This window comes from Myxine glutinosa, chromosome 12, assembly GCF_964187855.1.
Source record: "Myxine glutinosa chromosome 12, kmMyxGlut1.1, whole genome shotgun sequence".
Taxonomy (NCBI): domain Eukaryota; kingdom Metazoa; phylum Chordata; class Myxini; order Myxiniformes; family Myxinidae; genus Myxine; species Myxine glutinosa.
The window spans coordinates 40677340-40701736 of NC_136272.1; the positions used below are offsets into that span (position 1 = coordinate 40677340).

Consider the following 24397-nt stretch of genomic DNA (forward strand, 5'->3'; position numbering starts at 1 on the left):
GAGCTCGGCGGGTGAAGTACCACCCGAGAATGAAGGTGTGGAGGTTGAAAGAGGTGACAGTAAGGGAGGCATTAAAAGAGAGGCTGAGTAGGGTCGAGGATGATGTGGTTGAGCTTGAAAGTGGTTGGATGTCAATGAAAGCTAGTCTGTTGGGAGCCGTTGGTGAGGTATGTCGATGGACAAAAGGACCACCGAGGCACTCGGAAACATGGTGGTGGGATGATGAAGTTGGAAAGAGGATTGACGAGAAGAGGAAGAAGTTCAAGGAGTGGCAGAAGGCGAAGGGTACGGGAGCAGAAACAGCAGAGCATTAAAGTTATAAGGCAGCCAGGAAGGCTGCAAAGAAAGAGGTAGCAAAGGCGCAGGAGGCATGTAGGAAAATGTTCGGAGAACGCTTGGATTCAGAAGAGGGTCAGAAAGCAGTATTCAGGATTGCAAAGCAGATAGCGAAAGAGAGGTGTGATGTGATGGGGGTGAGTTGCTTGAAGGATGAAGTGGGACAAATCGTTGTCGACCCAGATGGAATTAAAGGAAGATGGAAAAGATATATGGAAATGCTGTTGAATACAGAGAATGAATGGGATGGCAACATAGAGAGTAACCCAGTTTTAGGACCGGCAGAGAAGATAACTGAGAAGGAAGTTGAGGAAGCGATAAAAGCAATGAAGGGTAGAAAAGCGGGAGGGCCGACGGTAGTTGTGGGAGATATGTTGAAGGCAGCAGGAAGTTGGGGTGTGAAGAGAATGACAGAGATCTGTAATCTGGTGGTGAAAGAGGGCCGCATTCCAGTGGATTGGGAACTGAGTACCCTTGTCCCTCTATACAAGGGGAAAGGTGACCCTCTGGAGTGTGGCTCGTACCGAGCGATAAAGTTATTGGAGCATGGAATGAAGGTATTGGAAAGGGTGTTGGAGAGGAGGATAAGGAAGAAAGTGAAGATCGACAAAATGCAGTTTGGATTTATGCCAGGAAGAGGAACGACAGACGCACTTTTCATTGTGAGGCAGTTGCAGGAGAAGTACATGGAGAAGAGGAAGAAGTTGTTTCTTGGGTTTGTTGATCTGGAGAAAGCATTCGATAGGGTTCCACGCAAAGTATTGACATGGGCATTGAGGAAGTTACGAGTGGAGGAATGGTTGATCAGAGTAGTGATGGCAATGTACAAAAGAGCGCGCACAGCTGTAAGGATGAAGGACGGGAACAGTGGTGAGTTTGAGGTGAAGGTGGGAGTGCATCAGGGGTCGGTACTAAGTCCACTACTATTTGTAGCTGTGATGGAGGTGCTGGCTCAGAACGTAAAGGAGGGTTTACCTTGGGAGTTGTTGTATGCAGATGATCTGGTGTTGATTGCGGAAAGTATGGATGGACTGAAGGAAAAGATGAACAAGTGGAAGGAATGTATGGAGACAAAAGGTCTGAAGGTGAATATCGGAAAGACGAAGGTGATGGCAAGTGGTAAAGCATGTGGTGAGGTGGAAAGAACTGGGAAGTGGCCCTGTGCTGTGTGTAGGAAGGGTGTCGGAGTGAACTCCATTCAATGTACAATGTGCGCTGAGTGGGTTCATAAAAAATGTAGTGGTCTGAGAGGGTCATTAACTAGTGTGGCAGCTACATTCAAATGTAAGGTGTGCACAGAGGGAGCTGCAGATGGAGGAAATGTTGAGTTGGATCTTGGAGACGGCGTGAAGCTGGAAGGTGTGAAAACATTTTGCTACCTCGGAGACATGCTGAATGGAGAAGGTGGATCAGACTCGGCAACGGTTGCTAGAGTGAGATGTGCATGGAAGAAGTTTCGGGAACTGAGTGGCGTGCTGATGATGAGGGGAGTGTCGTTGAAGCTGAAGGGAAAGGTGTATGCTGCATGTGTGAGAAGTGTTATGATTTATGGGAACGAGACATGGGTAATGAACGTAGAGCAGCAACGAAGGTTGGAAAGGGTGGAAATGCGAATGGTTCGCCGGATGTGCGGAGTATCGTTGAGAGAGAGGAAGACAAATGATGAATTGCGAAAGATGATGGGAATAGAGCCTGTGATTGATGCTGTGAAGAGGAACAGGTTGAGATGGTTTGGTCATGTGTTGAGGAAGGATGAAAGTGACTGGTTGAGAAGAGTGATGGAAATGAATGTAGAAGGAAGTAGAGGACGGGGAAGACCGAGAAAGACTTGGCTAAAGATGGTGGAAGAAGAAATGCGGGCAAGGGGGTTAACAAGGAGAGATGCAGAAAATAGGGCAAAATGGAGAAGATTGTCATGGGGGCCGCAAGGCTAACCCCCGCTCTAGTAGGGAAAATGGCCTTTAAAATGCATGTTGTTGTGTTGTTGATACATCGGGCTTTCTACCGGAGCATTCGTTTTTTACTTGTAGCTAATTTTAAAAATAACTTATTGAAACATTTCTACTTTATGAAATTGAAATATTGAAACATCTATGCTTACTAAGAGTGTGCAAGCTAATTTGTAGTAATTTACAAATGCACTCAGAATAAATACTTGTGTGTGTACAGAATGGTGTTAATGGGTGTTAATTGGGTGTTAACTGGGTGTTAATCTTTCATACCTGTAAAAAATAATCGAGTATTTCGTGCCACGCGGCCTAGTTGTTGAAGCTTCCGACCTTGTGGCTTGGTCCTCTCCGGGCATCCAAAGCGGTTATTTTTTCATTCGTGTGTTTGTCAAATTTAAACTCGTTATTTTATCGTCCATGCGTTATTGTTTGTTTATAGTTAGTTTTGGTTTGAATTTCCTGTAACTCGTAATTAATTAATCGTGTTCTGCTCCGCGTGTGGGCCTTGTACCCCAGTCGGTGTTTGTTAACTTAAGTCCCCTACATCGTGTTTTGCTTGGCTCTCAGTTTTTTCCCTTCTACCCCGAACATAATACTCTTTGTCTAACGTTTTAAATCCACCCCCCCCCCCCCCCAAAAAAAAAACAAAAAAAAAAAACCAAAAATATTTCTTTTCCTTTCTCCACGTGTGCTGTTGTCTCATCCTGTACTTTCTGTCCAGGTGTGCTGTTCGCCCCGCCCCCATTATCTCCTTGCCGTCCACCTTTTGCCCTGTTCACGTGACTCGTGGTGGTCCCTCTCGGCTCTCCCCCCATTGGTACCTTGTGCACATAAGATTGTTCACGGTTCTGTTTAAATATTATTTAAATATGTTTAACCTTTCCCCTTCAGTGTTTTATTCAGTGGTATATTACAACACGCTGTTTTTCTTCCTATTTAAAAGGCTTTTCTCAATTTCCTCTCCAACTCATTCCACATCAAAAAAAGAAATTCAATCTCTCATACGTCTCCCTCACGACATGGTCTAAATTCACATTCATTCCACCCCTCCTCCGTCGTTCTGAATCGGTTTGCTAACTTGAAAATCACAATAAACCCAATTTGTTATCAATGTTCGTCTTTCATTAATCATCCACTTTCTAAACTCCCCTCTTGCCCCTCCCCTCCAAATCCCCCCCCCCCCTTGCACCTACACTCCTAAACTCCCCCCTTGCCCCTCCACTCCTAAACTCCACCCTTGCCCCTCCTCTCCTGAACTCCCCCCTTGCCCTTCCCCTCCTAAACTCCCCCCTTGCCCCTCCCCTCCAAATCCCCCCCGCTTGCCCCTACACTCCTAAACTCCCCCCTTGCCCCTCCACTCCTAAGCTCCCCCCTTGCCCCTCCCCTCCTAAACTCCCCCCTCGCCCCTCCCCTCCTAAACTCCCCCCTCACTCCTCCCCTTCAAAACTCCCCCCCAACCCCTCCCATTCAAATCTCCCCCCATACCATTCCTCTCCAATTCTCCCTCCTCCCCCCTCCTCCTCAAAGCTGCCTCCTCCCCACTTTGTCTCCCTTCTATCTCATACCTCCACCCCCCACCCCCAACCTTCTACTTTCCTCTGCCCCCCCTCAAACAACTCCTCACTGTGCCTCATCCCTTCACCATCAAACCTTTCATCCTCCTCATCCTTCCCTTTCTTGGAACTCTTCTGTAATCTCTGACACACTATCAACTGCTGTCCCTACCTCCCCCCCTCATCCTTCATCTTACCCTACTCCTCCACTCCCCTGTCCTGTACCCGATGCCCCCCCTCTCTCTTCATTAACGGTATGGACCTCAAACATCCGGGGCCTTTGCTCAAACCTGACTGATCTCTCCATACAGGTTGCTTCTGACAATCCAGACTTGATCTGCTTAACAGAGACTTTCCTCCTTCAAGATGTCTCTGATTACTTAATATCTCTTCCTGGTTACTCCCTCCTCCGGTATGATAGACCTGAGCCTCGTCCTGGTGGTGGGGTGGCTATCTTTATCAAAAACTCTCTTCCTCACTCGCCCTGCACTGCCCTCTCTCCACCTCACCCCCAGGAATACCTTTGGCTATGGCTTCCTCTCTGCTCCCACCTTTTGTTCATATGTGTTCTGTACCATCCCCCAAACAGTGATGACTCCATTTACATTTCACTGTCTGACAACATGGACCAACTTCTATCCACTCATCCCAACTCTCTCTTCCTCATATGTGGTGACTTCAACTGTCATCATGCCACCTGGTTGGGTGTGGGTTCCTCTCTCACCAGTCATGGCACCTCAGCAAAGGACTTCTGTGACTCACTGGGATTGACACAATCTGTCAATTTCCCGACCCGGATCTCAGCCAATGGAGTATCTTCTCTTCTAGACTTGGTTATGACAAACTTCCCTGCTAATGTCTGCTGCTCTTCTTCTGCTCCAATCAGTTCTTCTGATCATGTGCTTGTCAAAGTGGACATCTCTCTGGCCATTCTCAGAGAGCCTCCTCAGCGTCGACGAGTCTGGCATTTCACTCAGGCCGACTGGGACGGTCTTCAAGCAGCCATCAATCGTCTGGATTGGTCTCCCATCTCCACTGCCTCTGACATCAATTCTTCCTGGGAATTCTTCCAAAGCAAACTGCTCTCTCTCATGCACAGATTTGTCCCATCTCATCTTCAGTTGTCTTATCCTTCCTCCCGTCCATGGTACACTGAATCTTGTGGTGAGGCAGTTGCCCTGAAACAACTTGCCTTTGCCTCTTGGAAGGCTAATCCAACTGAAGGCAATCTCAGTTCCTTCCACCAAGCTCGGAACAAGTGTGTGTCTACCCTCAGGAGTGCCAGGAAGCACTATCTCTCCTCACTCAAGAATGAACTCTCAAACCTGTCTCCTTCCTCCAAATCCTGGTGGCGTCTGGTCAAATCCGTTTCTGGTGTTTGTTCCCCCTCCATCCCCTCCCTTACCTCAAATGGCCACACAGTTGACATCGCACGTGACAAAGCCGAATGCCTCAACTCTGTGTTTGCCTCAAAATCTTTAGTCCCAAACCCATCTCTCTCTGTTCCCACCTTTCCCAGTCGAACCCAACTGCTCCTGGACTCTGTGTCCTTCTCCCCTGACAAGGTGGAGGAGTTTTTGTCTAACCTCGACTCTGATTCTGCAACTGGACCAGACAGCATCAGCCCACGGGTCCTAAAATCCTGCTCTGCCGCTCTATCTCACCCTCTCTCTGTTCTTTTCACCCTATCTTTTGCTCAAGGTCATCTGCCAGCATCCTGGAAATCAGCAAACATTACCGCTTCACACAAAAAAGGTGCAAAAACAGATCCTTGCAACTACAGACCAATCAGCCTGCTCCCAATTATCAGCAAAGTCATGGAATCCATCATTGCTTCGATATGAAATCTTTCCTCTTCTCCAATGGCTTGATCTCTGATCATCAATTTGGTTTCAGACCAGGTCACTCTACTCTGGACATGCTGCTTCTGCTGTCTCAACAATGGATGGAGGTCCTCAATGCCAAACAGGAAATTAGAGCTGTCTCCCTTGACATATCACGTGCCTTCGATACGGTCTGGCACCCAGCTCTGCTCACCAAACTCTCCTCCTATGGAATCCATGGAAATCTCCATGCATGGCTTGCGGACTTCCTCTCTGGTCGTAGTCAACGTGTGGCCCTGAATGGATTTCTCTCATCTCCCCTTCCTGTTCAGGCTGGAGTTCCCCAAGGCAGTGTGCTGGGCCCTGTGCTTTTTCTGGTCTTCATCAATGATCTCTCTGACTCTCTGGAAAATCCTTTCTATCTCTTTGCTGATGACTCCACTCTCTGCCGCTCCATTCCTCTTCCCTCAGATCGGCAGTCTGCAGCCTCCTCACTCTCTGAAGACCTGGACAAAATCACAGACTGGTCAAACAAGTGGAACATGTCTTTCAATCCTGACAAATCTCACACTCTTACTATGTCTCTCCGAAAAGATCTACTGGACAACCCTCCCATCCACTTTCTGAACAATCCTCTCCAAGAAGTTCTGTCGCTCAAGCTTTTGGGTCTCACTATCTGCCATGATCTTTCTTGGGAAAACCACATTTCCAAGCTGGCCTCCAAAGCCAGTCGCTGACTGGGCATCCTCCGTCGTGCGAAGTCCTTCCTTGGCACACCTGAGCTGCTCACCACATACAAGGCTTTCATCCGCAGCTCAATGGAATACTGTTCTCCCCTATGGGCCGGTGCTCCTGCCTCACACCTAGCTCGGCTTCACGCTGTTGAAACCAAAGCTTTCAGAATCTTTGGAATCTCCCGCGATGAAGCTATCTCTGAGGGCCTTTCACTCACTCACCGCAGGCAGGTAGGTGGTCTTTCTGTCTTCTACGGACTCCTCTCCGGCCTTGCTCCCCCAGCTCTCTCTGTGCTCTGTCCCCCAAATATTCCTACAGGTCGCACAAGATCTGCCAGCAACCCTCTGATGGTTAAACTGCCGAAATCTCAGCTCTCTGCTCACCTTCACTCTTTCATTCCTCTTTTCTCCCGCCTCTGGAACAAACTCCCACACTCCCTTCAATCCCACTCCTCCCTCCAGGTCTTTAAAACAGCTGTTTCACCACCATCTCTTATCTTCCCCCATCCAAAACCTTGATCTTTTCTAGCCCCACTAATTCACCCCAGATCCACCTTGTTTGAAATTCCAACTTCTTTCCTGGAAGTCCTGGCAGTGTCCATATGTTTTATACCTCTCCCACCCCCCCTTCCCATGCCTCCCCCCCAAAGCCCTCTCCCTCCCACAGATCTCTCGATGTCTCCATGTCTCTCGGTCCCTGCTCTAAAATGTTGTGTTTGTGTCCTTCCCCCTCTCTCCCCATCTTGTCTACCGCTCCCGATGTTATATGTTTTATGTGTCGGTTTGTCTTTCTGTGTGATTAATGTTCGCTCTTTCACGAGCCTCGATCTTGTATACAAAAAATATATAAAATAAAATATGTCTGCCGCTACAAAATGAGTCAGAAGTTGCATGGAGTGTTTTTGTTTTGTTTTTTGTTTTTTCAGTAGTCGTATTTGTATGCTGGGGTTCTGCACGAAGGCAGGTTCAGTACTGTGGAAGCAGTTTCTTGGCAAGTGTCATGCTGATCGGTTTGCCCTTCCCTCTCCCGGCAGTAGTTACGGCAATAATTTGAAATTTGTTCAGGGTGCCAGCGATAACTCACATACTCTTCGCGAAGGACACCGTGGGGTCGTTAATGCCCACCAACCTTGATTGATGTCGAGTCTCCTCGGGCTATGATGGCGTATGCAATCATATTGCTTTTATAAGGCTGGTATATATAGGTAAGTGTGTGGTATAGCCGGGGGGTCGCCACTCCTCTCCATCTCTCTGTTGGCCGTTGGGGAATTCACCCTCTTCCGCCCGTGCTGTTGGAGTCGAATGAACTCTCATCCACCAGATGTGCAGAGCCATCTGCCATTTAAACCGCATGGCTGCAGACCGTTACCCTGGTAAGGGGGGCTGACAGGTATACACCTTGCCCACAGGTGACCTGGGATTATGCAAGGCAGGGGCATCCATCTCCCTGAGGTATCAGAAGACACCCGCATAACCAACCCACACCGGCAGACGGGAAGACAATTTAACGTCCATCCGAGGAACGTTAAATTGTACACACGCAATGATGAATCACCATGCCAGTGAAACACCAGGGTAACAGTTTATAGCTAGGTCGGGAATCGAACCCAGGCTAGACAGCTTACAGGCGAGCGTACATACCTCTAGCCATTCTGTTAGCCCTGGCATAGGAATAAGAACAGTACAGAGGTCCTGTGTGCAAAGCACTATGGATCCAAATCCAGAAAAAGAAAAGTTTTACCACGTCAGATGATAGACAGCAAAGATGTGGGTTGCTACTTTGTGTCTGATGATGATGGCTGTTCATCAATGATGAAGCATCAATGCTGATGATGAAACATTTGAACCACCTGGTCAATTTGTTTAGAGTGCAGAAGTTGTTGTCCAGAGAGCAATGTGGTGTCAAGGAACCTCCAAGAAGACCAGACCACTTGCAACCCACAGTTGAGCCAGGAATTTGTAACTTGTTCAGGATGCCGGCAATAACTTGAGTACTCTTCACAAAAGTCACCGTGGGATCTTCAACTTCTACCAACTAATGCTAACAGACAGGACACCTGGTTTTAACGTCCATCCGAGGGAAGGCACACATATTTATGCATCGCTCTGCTTGTGAAACACCAGAGTGGCAGTTAATAACTGGAAAGAGATTCAAATCCAAACTGGACATCTCACGGGTAAGTGCACATACCTCCAGCGATCTTGGTCATCCTGCTAGACAAAAAATAATCATATACTGTACACATATTGTGGAATAGGTGCTTGTGTACCTTTCGCCACTTCCACTATTGCAGATAGCAGTGTCTTACAGTGGTTGCCAAAATATTCAGATAGAATCCAAATTTATTCTCACCTTGAAGCGGGGAAAGTCATTTGGGATGCGAGCTGTAGGAAAGAAAGACAGCAATGAGAAATGAGAGACATGAGAATATGAGAAAAAAGAAACATGAGAGAAACATGAGAAACATGAAATGAGAAAGGCAGAAACATGAGAACAGATTTTGAAATCAAGTCATGCATCGATCTGCAGCATATTATATGAAACATGAAATACTCATTCAAGATGTTCGTTCAAGATGTCACCTCCCCTACCTGCTGAGCTGATTGAGAAAGTTGCAAAAGACAACAGCAGGGTGATGGTGAAGGACAGCAACATAGCTCTCTGCAGAGACAAAAAGAATGGAGAAGTGGGTGTGAAAGAGGAAGTGAGAGTAATGGGCAGACCCAATTTAGAGGAAATACGACTACTACTACTACTTGTTTATACAAAATGTTGATCAGACAATCACAAACAAAACACCAAAAAGAAACCAGAGCGACAAAGAACAAAGTTACTTTGTCAGATTTGCCCAAACCGTACTGTCAGCTGCGGTGGATTTCAGTTCGTCCGTTTGCAGCCCAGTGTCGCTGCAGACAATATCACTCAACGTCAAGTTCGGTGGACCAACTCTCCTCTCTGATGGCGTCCTAAGTAGAACACTATTTGCTGCTTCTTCTTCGTTCCGGAGGACATGACCCACAGGAGGAAATGGCCGGAGGAAAGGAAATACATACAGTAAAGGAAAATGTGGCAAACGATAAGGTTCACATTTTATCATGGAAATATTTCAAATTGGTTGAATGGAATTTCCTATTGTTTATTACAAAAAACGTTTGGAATTATATCTGTGTCAGAGGATTGAAAATTGGATTTAAAAATCCTGTCGATAACAACAAAAGGTTGTGAGCTTTATTTATAGCCTCACCCGGTATGTACCCTGGTTTAGAATAGGTACACCGTATCCCTGCGTGTCGTAGGACGCGACGAAGAGGGTTGGCGTCAGGAAGGGCATCCGGCCATAAAAACATTGCCTCAAAAAGAGAACCATGACAATTACAACTACATATGGGCAGGGTACAGCCCGAAGTGGAGATCGGTTTCTGAGGTTTGGGACATGGAATGTAGGGACAATGACAGGGAGATCAGGAGAAGTGGTGGAAGTATTGATCAGAAGAAGAGTGGACATATGTTGTGTGCAAGAGACGAGATGAAAGGGAAGTGGTGTGAGAATGGTGAAGGGTAGGCAGGGACAGAAATACAAGTTTGTGTGGCAAGGGTGCCCGGAGGGCGTGAATGGTGTTGGTGTCCTGTTTTCTGAGGAGTTTGTAGACAGTGTGGTGAGTGTGACAAGAGTGAGTGATAGGTTGATGATGGTGAAAATGATGATTGGAAAGGTCTTGGTGAACATCATCTCGGAATATGCTCCGCAGGTTGGTCGGAGCGATGAAGAGAAGGCCAAGTTCTGGTGTGCGATAGAGAAGCTGATGGAAAACGTGAAAGATGAGGACGTTGTTGTGGTAGGAGGAGACCTAAATGGACATGTGGGAAGGAGTATGGATGGTTTTGAGGGAGTTCATGGGGGTTACGGATATGGTGTGAGAAATGGAGAAGGTGAAAGGATTTTGGAGTTTGCGGATGGAGCTGATTGGTTGATTTGTAATACTCAGTTCCAGAAAGAGAATAATAAGCTTGTTACATACAAGTCAGGTGGGTCGACGACAACCGTTGACTACATGATGGTGCGTAGGCGAGATAGGGGGCACCTCAGGGACACAAAGGTGATCCCGGGGGAGGAGGCTGTTTCACAGCACCACTTGGTTGTCTTCGACATAAGGGTGAAATGTGCGAGGAGAGCTCGGCGGGTGACGTACCAACCGAGAATGAAGGTGTGGAGGTTGAAAGAGGTGACAGCAAGGGAGGCATTAAAAGAGAGGCGGAGTAGGGTAGAGGATGATGTGGTTGAGCTTGAAAGTGGTTGGATGTCAATGAAAGATAGTCTGTTGGGAGCCGTTGGTGAGGTATGTGGATACCACCACCATGCACTCGGAAACATGGTGGTGGGATGATGAAGTTGGAAAGAGGATTGACGAGAAGAGGAAGAAGTTAAAGGAGTGGCAGAAGGCGAAGGGTACAGGAGCAGAAAAAGCAGAGCATGAAAGTTATAAGGCAGCCAAGAAGGCTGCAAAGAAAGAGATAGCAAAGGCGCAGGAGGCATGTAGGAAAATGTTCGGAGAACGCTTGGATTCGGAAGAGGGTCAGAGAGCGGTATTCAGGATTGCAAAGCAGATAGCGAAAGAGAGGTGTGATATGATGGGGGTGAGTTGCTTGAAGGATGAAGTGGGACAAATCGTTGTGGACCCAGATGGAATTAAAGGAAGATGGAAAAGATAAATGGAAATGCTGTTGTATACAGAGAATGAATGGGATAGCAACATAGAGAGTAACCCAGTTTTAGGACCGGCAGAGAAGATAACGGAGAAGGAAGTTGAGGAAGCGATAAAAGCATTGAAAAGTAGAAAAGCGGGAGGGCCGACGGGAGTTGTGGGAGATATGTTGAAGGCAGCAGGAAGTTGGCGTGTGGAGAGAATGACAGAGATCTGCAATCTGGTGGTGAAAGAAGGCTGCATTCCAGTGGATTGGGAACCGAGTACCCTCGTCCCTCTATAAAGGGGAAAGGTGACCCTCTGGAGCGTGGCTCGTACCGAGTGATAAAGGTATTGGAGCATGGAATGAAGGTATTGGAAAGGGTGTTGGAGAGGAGGATAAGGAAGAAGGTGAAGATCGACGAAATGCAGTTTGGATTTATGCCAGGAAGAGGAACGACAGACGCGCTCTTTATTGTGAGGCAGTTGCAGGAGAAGTACATGGAGAAGAGGAAGAAGTTGTTTCTTGGGTTTGTTGATCTGGAGAAAGCATTCGATGGGGTTCCACGTGAAGTATTGACATGGGCATTGAGGAAGTTAGGAGTGGAGGAATGGTTGATCAGAGTAGTGATGGCAATGTACAAAAGAGCGCGCACAGCTGTAAGGACGAAGGACGGGAACAGTGGTGAGTTTGAGGTGAAGGTGAGAGTGCATCAGGGGTCGGTACTAAGTCCACGACTATTTGTAGCTGTGATGGAGGTGCTGGCTCAGAACGTAAAGGAGGGTTTACCATGGGAGTTGTTGTATGCAGATTATCTGGTGTTGATTGCGGAAAGTATGGATGGACTGAAGGAAAAGATGAACAAGTGGAAGGAATGTCTGGAGACCAAAGGTCTGAAGGTGAATATCGGAAAGACGAAGGTGATGGTAAGTGATAAAGCATGTGGTGAGGTGGAAAGAACTGGGAAGTGGCCATGTGCTGTGTGCAGGAAGGGTGTCGGAGTGAACTCCATTCAATGTACAATGTGCGCTGAGTGGGTTCATCAAAAATGTAGTGGTCTGAGAGGGTCATTAACCAGTGTGGCAGCTACATTCAAATGTAAGGTGTGCACAGAAGGAGCTGCAGATGGAGGAAAAGTTGAGGTTTTTTTTGTTTTTTTTTGTATACAGAATCGAGGCTCGTGAAAGAGCTAACATTTATCAAACAAACAAATCAAACAAAAAAGCAAACAAAGTATATAAAAAGGGGAGCGGTAGACAAGATGGGGAGAGAAGAGGAGGAAGCACACAAACGCAACATTTGAGAGCAGGGACATCGGGAGATGTGTCGGAGGGAGAGGGCTTGGGGGGAGGCAGGATCGGTATAAAACGCAAGGACACCAAGGACTTCCAGGATAGAAGTTGGTATTTCAAAAATGTGGATTTGGGGTGAAATTAGCGGGGGTAGAAAAGATCAAGGTTTTGGATTGGGGAAAATAAGAGATGGTGGTGAACAGCTGTTTTAAAGACCTGGAGGGAGGAGTGGGATTGAAGAGAGTGAGGGAGTTTGTTCCAGAGGCGGGAGAAAAGGGGAATGAAAGAGTGAAGGTGAGCAGAGAGTCTTGATTTTGGCAGTTTAACCATAAGAGGGTTGCAGGCAGTTCTTGTGCGACCTGTAGGAATATTTGGGGGACAGAGCCCAGAGAGAGCTGGGGGTGCAAGGCCGGAGAGGAGTCGGTAGAAGACGGAAAGTCCACCAACCTGCCTGCGGTGAGTAAGTGAAAGGCCCTCGGAGATAGCGTCATCGCGGGAGATTTCAATGATTCTGAACGCTTTGGTTTCAACAGCGAGTTGGATCTTGGAGACGGCGTGAAGCTGGAAGGTGTGAAAACATTTTGCTACCTCGGAGACATGCTGAATGGAGAAGGTGGGTCAGACTCGGCAACGGTTGCTGGAGTGAGATGTGCATGGAAGAAGTTTCGGGAACTGAGTGTTGTGCTGATGAGGAGGGGAGTGTCGTTGAAGCTGAAGGGAAAGGTGTATGCTGCATGTGTGAGAAGTGTTATGATTTATGGGAGCGAGACATGGGTAATGAACGTAGAGCAGCAACAAAGGCTGGAAAGGGTGGAAATGCGAATGGTTCGGTGGATGTGCGGCATATCGCTGAGAGAGAGGAAGACAAATGATGAATTGCGAAAAATGATGGGAATAGAGCCTGTGATTGATGCTGTGAAGAGGAACAGGTTGAGATGGTTTGGTCATGTGTTGAGGAAGGATGAAAGTGACTGGTTGAGAAGAGTGATGGAAATGAATGTAGAAGGAAGTAGAGGACGGGGAAGACCGAGAAAGACTTGGCTAAAGATGGTGGAAGAAGAAATGCGGGCAAGGGGGTTAACAAGGAGGGATGCAGAAAATAGGGCAAAATGGAGAAGATTGTCATGGGGACCGCAAGGCTAACCCCCACTCTTGCAGGGAAAATGGCCTTAAAATGCATGTTGTTGTTGTTGTTGTTGTTATAGCCTCACCCATTCGCAAAGAGGCAGGGTATTGCAAAAGCGTGTGTGTGTGCGTGTGTGTGTGTATTGTCGTGTGCCTGCCCTCTGGTGAGCACCGCAGGGCAACACGGAAGACCAAACAAGCTTTACTCCCAGGTGTTCAATCCAAAATGACGGTATTCGTTACACGCGAGGGAAAGGGGGATGACGAACTTACCTGGACGGCTTCCACCCGACTTCTTCGCACATGGATAAGTTAATCAACTCAAACGACACAGGGTTAAAATATACAAAAATACCGGCTTTATTAAATAAAACGCCGGTAACAAGGAAAGCATGATAAAAATAAATTCCTAATTGGAGCACCCTCACACAGACTCAAAGACAAACAATGGGAAAAATAACTAAAAATAAATATGTGTTTGTGTGGCATTTAGCTATAATCGGCTCTTGAACCTCGTCAGGAATCATCAGAACCCCCTTGCGTCCTTGGCGGCAAAACCACAGGCTTCACTGCCGTGGGCGCGTACTAGGCCTCGCGCACCCTCATTCGCCCAGCCGCGCCTGTCTTCGTCGTCCGTGCGCGGGAAACCGCAGTTCTCGGTCCGCAGTTCCTCCTCCTCACGATGAAGATGTCGGTGCACGACCATTCACCACCGGATCCAGCAACCGAGAGATACAAAATCGTGGCTGCTCCCAATGAATGTCCCTCACTCAAGAGCGCACCGTATATATCCCCATTCTTTAAGAATGTTCCTCGCTCTGGAGCAACCCAACACAAGAGAGAAAGCCACGAGGAAAGCGAGAGAAGAAGAAAGAGACAAAATGCCGGGGCATGACTGTTCGTGATGAATCTCCCTTGCGCCAGAGAAAATGTCGGCCGAGTGTTCCTTTATAGGCAAGGCTCTGATGTCATCTCACGACGTCTCCGTGTCCGCTCCTATCAGTGAGTCCCATCTTACCAGTCCTTGCGCCAATCAAATCCCGGTCCAATCACTGCTCTTCGAGGCGTAGCCTCACGGGCCTTTTGTGCCTGTCTGCTCACCAGGTTGATGTTATCCACGGTAGTGCTCAATGTCCTGTTTCAGGTTGGTTTTTATTTAGTGTGGTTAATGGGTGATTTATTACTATTTGTGTGTGATGCTGGTGTCATAAGGAACAAAGGAAAAAATAACAGAGGCCATTACATACAGGGAATTAATTTACCCATAATCCCTAGCTAATGAACAAACCCCACCCCTCTCATGGGGATGAAGATACACTTACACGACATCCGGTCTAAACGAATTTCCTACTTATGATACATCAAGGTTTCTTCTTCTTCATGACAGTCGGAGCATAATACCTATTCAATTCTATCTGGACTAAGGTATTGCCTACCCCCACAAATGTAAGTGTGTGTGTGTGTGTGTGTGTGTGTGTGTGTGTGTGTGTGTGTGTGTGTGTGTGTGTTTCTGTGTATGTCTGTGTGTGAATAAGAGAGAGACAGAATTGTGAGGAACAGAAATGAAAAAGCGAGATGTGTGTGTGTCAGTGAGTCAGGATGCAGACTTTGCTCTCATACAGTGACTCTAGGCGACCTACTTTAATATTGTACCCAATGGTCCACAGCAAGGTTCGACAAAGACATTTAATATGGGACTTTCAAAATGACGTAACCCACCCAAGAATGTTCGGCATGCATGCACAGAAACCCCAAGCAGCGAGGTCCATCGGGGCCGCCAAACTTCTTTCATACATGCCAGATAAGGATTGTAACATAAATGGCTCACAAAGCTTGTAAAAGCTGAAAATACTTGGAAAAGTAACTGAGAGAAAGGGGTGTGCCTCTGGACAATAAACAATTTGGAGAAATCTCCGATCAACTCGCCCAAACAGTTCATCTCTTGCAGCCCGTACTGCAAACACTCCTGATGAGGTGTGCCTGTTCAAGACCAATGGATGGGTGCATTCTACCCGTCCTCCCCGATCATTCCTGTCAGAGAGTGGATTTTGAATCTTGCAGGATCACCTTGTGTGAACATGGCAGGCTTGGTGATTTATTTAATGAGCATCTGCAATTAGAAGGACGTCATTATCATTCCCAACATTCAGGCAGACTTCTCAGAGGGAGACGCCGTATCTGGTTTGGGTGCTTCTTAACACCGATGGGAAGGTCATCGCTGGGGCTTTGCACAGGGCAAGTTTAAAATGATATTTACGATTCATCTGGTTTGTGAGGAGGTGGGGTGTGGAGAAGGGGGTTGGGGGGGGGTGGGGTCGGGGGGGAGCTGTATGGACTGAGAGCTGTTATAATATTTTTTTGGGTTTGTTTCCGAGCCCACGAGAGAAATTATACTAGATTTTTGCATCTATAGGTAAAAGAAGAAGCGTCCGTATGTGTGTGTTATTTTCACTGATACTGCTCGATAATTGTACTAACAGGAAATGGTATGTTCGTGACGCCTCTCATCCACGGATAATTCTCGTATTGCTATATTTTCACGAGTCCGATTTGCATTTAGGAACAGCATGTAGAATATGTCAATGAATGGAGAAAACCTTGAATGTAGAATATGTCAATGTTATCCATGACCATTCCCAAGTTTGTGTGTGCCCACACCACTCATGGATTGAAGCATGCTACAAGTCATAAGGGCTCAAGAAGCATGCCCAATAAAGTTTGCCTATTTCAACATAACATTTTAAATGGCTACTTTACTCACAAGTTGATTTTATACTGTGCATGGATTAAAAGTATAATGTATATCCGGCTTTGAATAACGCATGAAAACCTCACAATAGGCACAACTTTAATGATTGAAATTTCAAAACGTTTTGAACTCCCTCCTCGTCATCGTCGCAGGTAGCATGATGGAGTCCATTCCATTTTGTTTAATGTTTGGATTGTACTGGGAATAGTATCCAATAATTCTTCATTGAGAAACAATCTTGTCATCAAATGATTATCTGATTTGTCAAATTGCCACCTCATTTTTGTGCCTCCTATAACACATTCCCTCTTCTATCCCAGCTGAGCCTGTCACTTTTGTCGACCTGAAGCAAATCAACCAATTGTTACTAATACTGTACGTAAATCTCACTCATCTCGGAGCTCTCTGCCCTGGGTTCGATTCCAGACCCAGCTATAAACTGTCATGCAGGCAGGGTGTTTCATCAATGTGCGTGTCGTCCCTCGGATGGACGTCCCTGTCTGCCGGTGTGAGTTGGTGGACATTGTACAGTACTACTGTACATCAAACCACATTGTTATTATACATTTCATTTTAATAAAATCTACATCCCCTTTATATAATCAGATTAAGTGTCAGATTTCATCTCTCGGCAGGACATTTAGCCAGTGTACCGGCACACAATGGCCTGCTCTTTTCCAAAGATACCGTCGGGTCTCACCTGGAATCCGCTCCCTGCAGACAGTGCCACAAGACGGCAAATTCAGCGAGAAACAAATTTAGGATTAGTGTGTTAAAATGGAAGTATTTTTAAAATAAATTATGAGCAAAACCGAATCCTATAACGAGTTTCGGTATTACTTTGTAAAAAATATAGCTCTGGTTTTGGATATATTGCAGATCGTCGTAGATCTGAGGAAGTATTTAAACAGCAAAAATATACAATCTAGCCTTTTCTCCACAAAATATATTTACATTTTCCTTCTATCACCATCGAGAGCAGATAAACACCAGCAATTTAGAAAATAAATTGATAAAAACGAACGAAGCATGTGAATCCTTTGAATGACAACATTTGTCCTTTGAGGCGCCATGCGAGATTTTAACGATCGTCACTTTTATTTTAATCATGATTAATTCTTATACTATATGAAAGTGCTAAAATATTTTATAAATTGTAACATTCACAGATTAATTTATTACATTTTATTAAAAAACGTCGCAATGACGTCTCACAGTGAAAGGCTTCTTCTTCCTTAATACAATGGCGTACAGTATTATTGTTGTAGGGTGGGGAGGATTAGAGTCTCTGTATATAAAGGGACTCTAGGGAGGATGACCTAGGGCTAGGCCGAGAGGCCCCGGACCGTGTAGGTACACTCGCTCTAATACACGTAAAAAGAAGTTCACTGAAGAAAAATCTTTCGCTCAAAACTCAACATTTATTTTAATTATTGTCTCATCATCAAAATCCAATTGAATGAAAAGCAGGAATTTCATATCATGAAACAAATGACAAAATGGTCTAAAAATGATCAAATGGCAGATGAGCTCCAGTAGGAAGCCAGCGGCCATCCAGTAAGGAAATGGTGTTGTGGCGGACACGAAAGCCCACTGGCGTGGTGACATCATTCCGCGCACTAAGTGGGCGGCGGCCACGCCCGAGGGGTAGGCGTGGCCTCAGGATATACACCGGGCGCGCAGCCCGGAGCGCGCCAGTGCTACAGTGACCTCTTGTCAATAAAGACACTTTTGTTTTAACCGTGTTGTCCGGTTCCTCCTTGGTAGCAAGTCGCATGCGTAGCACCACGCTTCATTGGTGACCTTCGACATTCTGGTCAGCCGCCGCTGACCACCCGAACCCACCACAGCCATGGCAACCAACGCGGTCTCCGTCAAGCTCCCTGAGTTCTGGGAGGCACAAGCTGAAGTTTGGTTCCTGTAGGCAGAAACCCAGTTCCAACTTCGAGGCATCACGGTCGATGAGACCATGTACTGCCACGTGGTCGCCTCCCTCGGGCCCGGCGCGGCCGCCCGCGTCGTGTCGGTCCTGAGGAATCCACCGGCCGACGGCAGGTACGAGGCGATCAAGCGCCTCCTCCTCGCCACGTTCGGCCTCACGGTGGACGCACGAGCCGACCGCCTCTTAGACCTCCCCGAGCTCGGTGACATGCGACCATTGGTCCGCATGGACCATATGTTGTCGCTGATGGGCGACGAAACCCCGACCGCTCTGTTCCGGGCGTTATTTCGTCGCCAGCTGCCGGCACGGGTCCGCCTCGTGTTGGCCGGTTCTACGACAACGGAACCCCGGGCCTTCGCTCCCGAGGCCGACAGGTTCTTCGCGGCTTTGGACATGCAGGCGAGTCTTGCCGCGGCCGTCGCGGCTCTCGGGGCTGCTGCTGATGCACCACACCTCGTGTCCGCCGCCACGTCCCGCCCACCACCACCGCCGCCGCGAATAAACCCGCGGCCTCCGCCGCCGCAGCCGCCCACCTGGTGTTTCTTCCACGCCAAGTTCGGCCACAAGGCTCGGCAGTGTCGCCCGCCGTGCTCATTCGGCAGGTCGGGAAACGGGCAAGCCGACGCTCGGTGGCGGCTTTGAGCGTCGGCGGTTCCAACAGCCTACTGTATATAACGGACACCTTGTCTGGGCGCTGTTACCTGTGCGACACGGGAGCGCAGGTGAGTGTCGTTCCTGCCGGTACGTCCGACAAGCAAACCGCGGGCCGTGGCCCCGCGCTGCTTGCGGCCAATGGTACGTCCATACGCACGTACGGAAAACGCTGTCTCTCTCTGCGGTTCGGAGGGCAGGTTTTCCGGTGGTTGTTCGTCACAGCCGACGTGCCCATGGTATTGCTCGGCACGGACTTCTTATGTGCTCATGGACTATTGGTGGACGTAAAGCACTGAAGGCTTGTCCAGGCGGAGACGTTCAGCTCGCTCGCTTGCGCGCTGCGCCGCTCGTTGAGCAGCTCACAGAGCGGCTCATCGAGCGGCTCATCGAGCGGCTCGCCGAGCGGCTTGCTGAGCGGTTCCGTTCCGGCCAGGTTCATCTGTACACTTCCGGCAGCGGACGAATTCACCCGCCTCCTCGCCGGTTTCCCGGCGCTCACGCGGCCCACCTTCCCGGCGGGGGCCGTTAAGCACGGGGTGGAACACCACATCCCCACCTCCGGGCCACCGGTCTACGCCCAGGCACGCCGCCTCGAGCTGACGAAGCTCGCCGTAGCTAAAGCGGAGTTCGCTATGCTAGAGCGGCTCGGCATCGTACAGCGCTCCGAGAGTGCCTGGGCGTCGCCGCTCCACATCGTGCCCAAGCCCGGCGGGGGATGGCGACCGTGCGGGGACTACCGGCGCCTCAACGACGCCACCACCCCCGACCGCTACCCCGTCCCCCACATACAGGACTTCTCCGCCCGGTTGGTGGGCATGTCCTTCTTTTCAAAGGTGGACCTCATACGTGGCTACCATCAGGTCCCCGTCAGGCCGGAGGACATCCCGAAGACGGTGGTCATCACGCCATTCGGACTGTTCGAATTTCTTCAGATGCCCTTCGGTTTGAAAAATGCGGCTCAGGCGTTCCAGCGACTTATGGACAGCGTCTTGCGCGACTTGGATTTTATATACGTCTACCTGGACGACATCCTCGTCGCCAGCGCGTCCCACGAAGCGCACCTTCACCATCTCCACACGCTCTTCGAACGTCTGGGCCAGCATGGCCTCATCGTGAACCCCGCTAAGTGCCGGTTCGGCGTCGCCGACATCGACTTTTTGGGGCACCGCGTCACAAGGCACGGGGCCGTCCCCCTACCGGCCAAGGTGGCGGCGGTGAGGGGGTTTCCGCGCCCCCGCACGATTAAGGGGCTCCAGGAGTTCCTGGGCATGGTGAACTTTTACCTTCGGTTCCTGCCCCGCATTGCTGAGCTCCTGCGGCCCCTCCACGAGGCCCTCCGAGGGAAGCCGGGCAAAGGTGACGTTACCTGGACCGAGCAGATGGACGCGGCGTTCGCGGGCGCGAAGCTCACCTTGGCTAATGCCACCATGCTCGCGCACCCAGCGCCCGATGCACCGATCGCCCTCACCACCGACGCCTCGGACTACGCGGTGGGCGCGGTGCACGAGCAATGGGTGCGTGATGCTTGGCAACCGCTGGCGTTCTTCAGCCGGCAGCTTCGCCCGCCCGAACGCCGTTACAGTACCTTCGACCGCGAGTTGCTCAGGCTTCACCTGGCGGTCAGGCACCTCCGCCATCTGCTCGAGGGCCGTGCGTTCACGGCCTTCGTCGACCACAAGCCGCTGGTCTTCGTGATGGGCAAGGTCGCCGAGCCGTGGTCGGCCCGGCAGCAGCGTCACCTCTCGGCCGTGTCCGAATACACGACGGACATCCGGCACGTCGCGGGAAAGGACAACCCGGTGGCGGATTGCCTTTCCCGGTCCGTCGCCCACGCGGTCCACCTTGGCATCGACTATGCCCGGATGGCGGTGGATCAGGCCGCCGACCCCGGTGTCCAGGCCTTGCGGACCGCCGTCACGGGCCTCCGCGTCACCGGGGTGCCGTTCGACGGCGCGGGCACGGCCCTCTTGTGTGACGTCTCCCTCGGGCAGCCTCGCCCCATCGTGCCGGCGGGCTGGCAGCACCAGGTTTTTGACGCCATCCACGGCCTATCCCACCCAGGCATGAAGGCCTCCCAGAGGTTGGTCGCCGACAAGTTTGTCTGGCATGGCCTCCGGAAGGCCGTCCGCGGCTGGACCAGGACGTGCCTCGCGTGCCAGCGCGCGGGCACGGCCCTCTTGTGTGACGTCTCCCTCGGGCAGCCTCGCCCCATCGTGCCGGCGGGCTGGCAGCACCAGGTTTTTGACGCCATCCACGGCCTATCCCACCCAGGCATGAAGGCCTCCCAGAGGTTGGTCGCCGACAAGTTTGTCTGGCATGGCCTCCGGAAGGCCGTCCGCGGCTGGACCAGGACGTGCCTCGCGTGCCAGCGCGCGAAGGTGCACCGGCATACCCAGGCCCCATTGGCCCCGTTTACGGTGCCGGCACGTAGGTTCGACCACGTGCACGTGGACCTGGTGGGACCTCTGCCCCCCTCACGGGGTATCATCCATGTCCTTACCATGGTGGACCGCACCACCCGGTGGCCGGAGGCCGTGCCTTTGGCGGCGACGACGGCGGCAGACGTCGCGCAGGCGTTCATCGCCACCTGGGTCGCCCGGTTCGGCGCCCCCTCGGACATCTCGTCCGACCGCGGCCCCCAGTTCACCTCGGAGCTCTGGGCCGTGGTCGTGCGGGGGCTCGGGGTCCAGCTGCACCGAACCACGGCCTACCACCCCCAGGCCAACGGCCTGTGCGAGCGGTTCCACCGCTCGTTGAAGGCCGCGCTCCGGGCCACCCTCCGCGACGGCGGCTGGGTCGACAGGCTCCCCTGGGTCCTGCTGGGCCTCCGGACGGCACCCAAGGAGGACCTGCGCGCATCCGCGGCGGAGTTGGTCTTTGGACAACCGCTGCGGGTGCCGGGTGAGTTCCTCCCCGACCCCACGGCACCTTGGTCCGCGGCGCAGGAGCGCTCCGCGCTGCAGGAGACCGCCCGGAGGTTCGCCCCGGTGCCGACGGCGCACCACGGGCACCCACCCACGCACGTCGCCCCGGAGCTTCGCACCGCGGAGTATGTCTTCGTCCGGCACAACGCCCACCGGACACCACTGCGGCCCCCGTACGACGGGCCTTTCCGCGTGCTGGAGACCAGGGTGAAATACTTCACCTTGGACATCGGCGGTACTCCCGACCGTGTCTCGGTGGATCGACTCAAGCCGGCCCACCTCGACGTGGACCACCCACCGCCGGTGGCTCGGCCCCCGCGTCGGGGCCGCCCGCCGGCGGGCAGACACCCGGCACCGCCCAGCACCGCCGGCACGCCGCCTCCCGGTCCGGCACCCATCCCGGGTACAGCCGGGGGCATCCCAGCTGGCATCCCTGCACCCCGGACGCCGCCGGTCGCCAGAGGGCGCTTCGGCCGGGTCATCCGTTTGCCCCGCAAACTGGCCCTCCAAGTGCGCGGGAATTCTGGGGGGGCGCGTGTGGCGGACACGAAAGCCCACTGGCGGGGTGACATCATTCCGCGCACCAAGTGGGCGGCGGCCACGCCCGAGGGGTAGGCGTGGCCTCAGGATATACACCGGGTGCGCAGCCCAGAGCGCGCCAGTGCTACAGTGACCTCTTGTCAATAAAGACACTTTTGTTTTAACCGCGTTGTCCGCTTCCTCCTTGGTAGCAAGTCGCGCGCGTAGCACCGCGCTTCAGTGTCTCCTAAAAAAAACACCTATTCCGGTTTGAACTGGTTCAGGTCATACCAAAGACGTAAAATGGTACGTGCTGCTTCCTTGCTTGAAAAGGATAGCGCACAGACAATCCCCATCGGCTGGTATCCATGGGGAGGAGGGAATTCCTCTAAAAGTGACCTTCGATCACAATTATGGTTTTGCCATCATCTGAACATTTGCCTTCATCATCTCAATAATGTGAATCACTTGTCACAAAACTTTCTTCTCCAACACATTGAGGCCTACTGGATACCCTGGAGAATTTCCCATGGTCAAAATGGATGTACTTGATCGGGACTGTACTCAATATACAACAACAACAACAACAACAACAACATGCATTTTAAGGCCTTTTTCCCTGCTAGAGCGGGGGTTAGCCTTGCGGGCCCCATGACAATGTTCTCCATTTTGCCCTATTTTCTGCATCTCTCCTTGTTAACCCCCTTGCCCGCATTTCTTCTTCCACCATCTTTAGCCAAGTCAACCACCAAGTCACCAAGTCTCCCACTCCAAGTCACCCACTCAATATGCCAGATTCAAACAGAATGATAGGGACTCTGGATTTTCTGATATTTGGGATACCCTTCCACTTCTTGGTTCACCAATAGTCTAAAGAAGAGAAGCATCTCCGATGACAAATCAATGATTCAGGTAATTCATTAATAATCAAGTATCCACCATGGGAACAAACTGAATGGAGCGCTGTGGTCAACATAGCTGTGGTCTGAGGAATATCGGGTGACCGCACATTCCAAGACTACATCTTCGGCTATATGCACGTTGATACGTGAAAAAAAACGATCGCTTTTGATGGGAGGGGAAGGCTTTAGGGAGGCCACATGAGGAGTGTGCCACCGAGGGGTTTAGGGCGCCAGTCCATTCCTCTTTTTTCCCGCATCTGGAACAAACTCCCACAATCTCTTCAATCCCACTCCTCCCAAACTAGATGATGAAGGTCTTCAAAACAGCTGTTCACCACCATCTCTTATGTTCCCCCATCCAAGACCTTGATATTGTCTACCCAAGTTAATACACTCCAAATCCACCTTTTTAAAATTCCGTTTTCTTTTCCTGAAAGTCCTTGTAGTGTCCATCTTGTATATCCTGTGTACCCCGCCCAGCCTTCTGCCTTCTACAGATCTCCCGATGTCCCTGTTCTAAATTGGTGTTGTCTCTTCTCTCTCTCTCCCCCTCTTCTCTCCCACTCCCTTTATTATATGTTATATTTGTTAGCTCTTACACAAGCCTCAATTGAGTGTAGAAAAAGGTACAACAACAGATCCTTACAACGACACACCAATCAGCCTGCTCCCAATCATCAGCATGGTTATGGAATCCATCATTACTTCTGATATTAAATCCTTCCTCTTCTCCAATGGCTTGATCTCAGATCAATTTGGATTCAGATCAGGCCACACTATGCTGGACATCCTTCCTTCTGCTGTCTCAACAATGGATGGAGGTCTCCAGACAGGAAATCAGAGCTGTCTCTCTTGACATAGCTTGTGCCTTCGATACGATCTGACACCCAGCTCTGCTCACCAAACTCTCCTCTTATGGTATCCCTGGAAATCTCCATGCATGGCTCACAAACTTCCTCTCTTGTCGTAGTCAACGTGTGGCTCCAAATGGAATTCTCTCATCTCCTCTTCCTGTCCAGGGCAGTGTTCTGGGCCCTGTGCTTTTTCTGGTCTTCATTAATGATCTCTCCAACTCTCTGGAAAATCCTCTCTATCTTTTTGCTGATGACTCCACTTTCTGCCGTTCCATCTGTCATCCCTCACTCAGATCGGCAGTCTGCAGCCTCTTCACTCTCTGCAAACCTGGATAAAATCACAGACTGGTCAAACAA

General features: G+C 50.2%; 1 protein-coding gene across 4 annotated transcripts in view; it reads right to left on the reverse strand.

Moving 5' to 3' along the window:
• Nucleotides 1-17099, reverse strand: part of LOC137437930 (prosaposin) — a 35865-nt gene extending 18766 nt beyond the window's left edge. The window contains exons 1-4 of one of the 4 annotated variants that reach the window (XM_068132686.2): nucleotides 16946-17099; nucleotides 9256-9390; nucleotides 8988-9057; nucleotides 8749-8780 (exon numbers count right to left, since the gene is read on the reverse strand). In XM_068132686.2, coding sequence (XP_067988787.2) covers nucleotides 8749-8780; nucleotides 8988-9051 — 96 coding nt within the window. In that variant the 5' untranslated portion in view covers nucleotides 9052-9057; nucleotides 9256-9390; nucleotides 16946-17099. Of the gene's footprint in view, nucleotides 1-8748; nucleotides 8781-8987; nucleotides 9058-9255; nucleotides 9391-9640; nucleotides 9742-16945 lie in introns of those variants that run through there. The other 3 variants (XM_068132687.2, XM_078766759.1, XM_068132688.2) reach the window with 3 other exon arrangements.
• Nucleotides 17100-24397: the final 7298 nt, after the last annotated feature.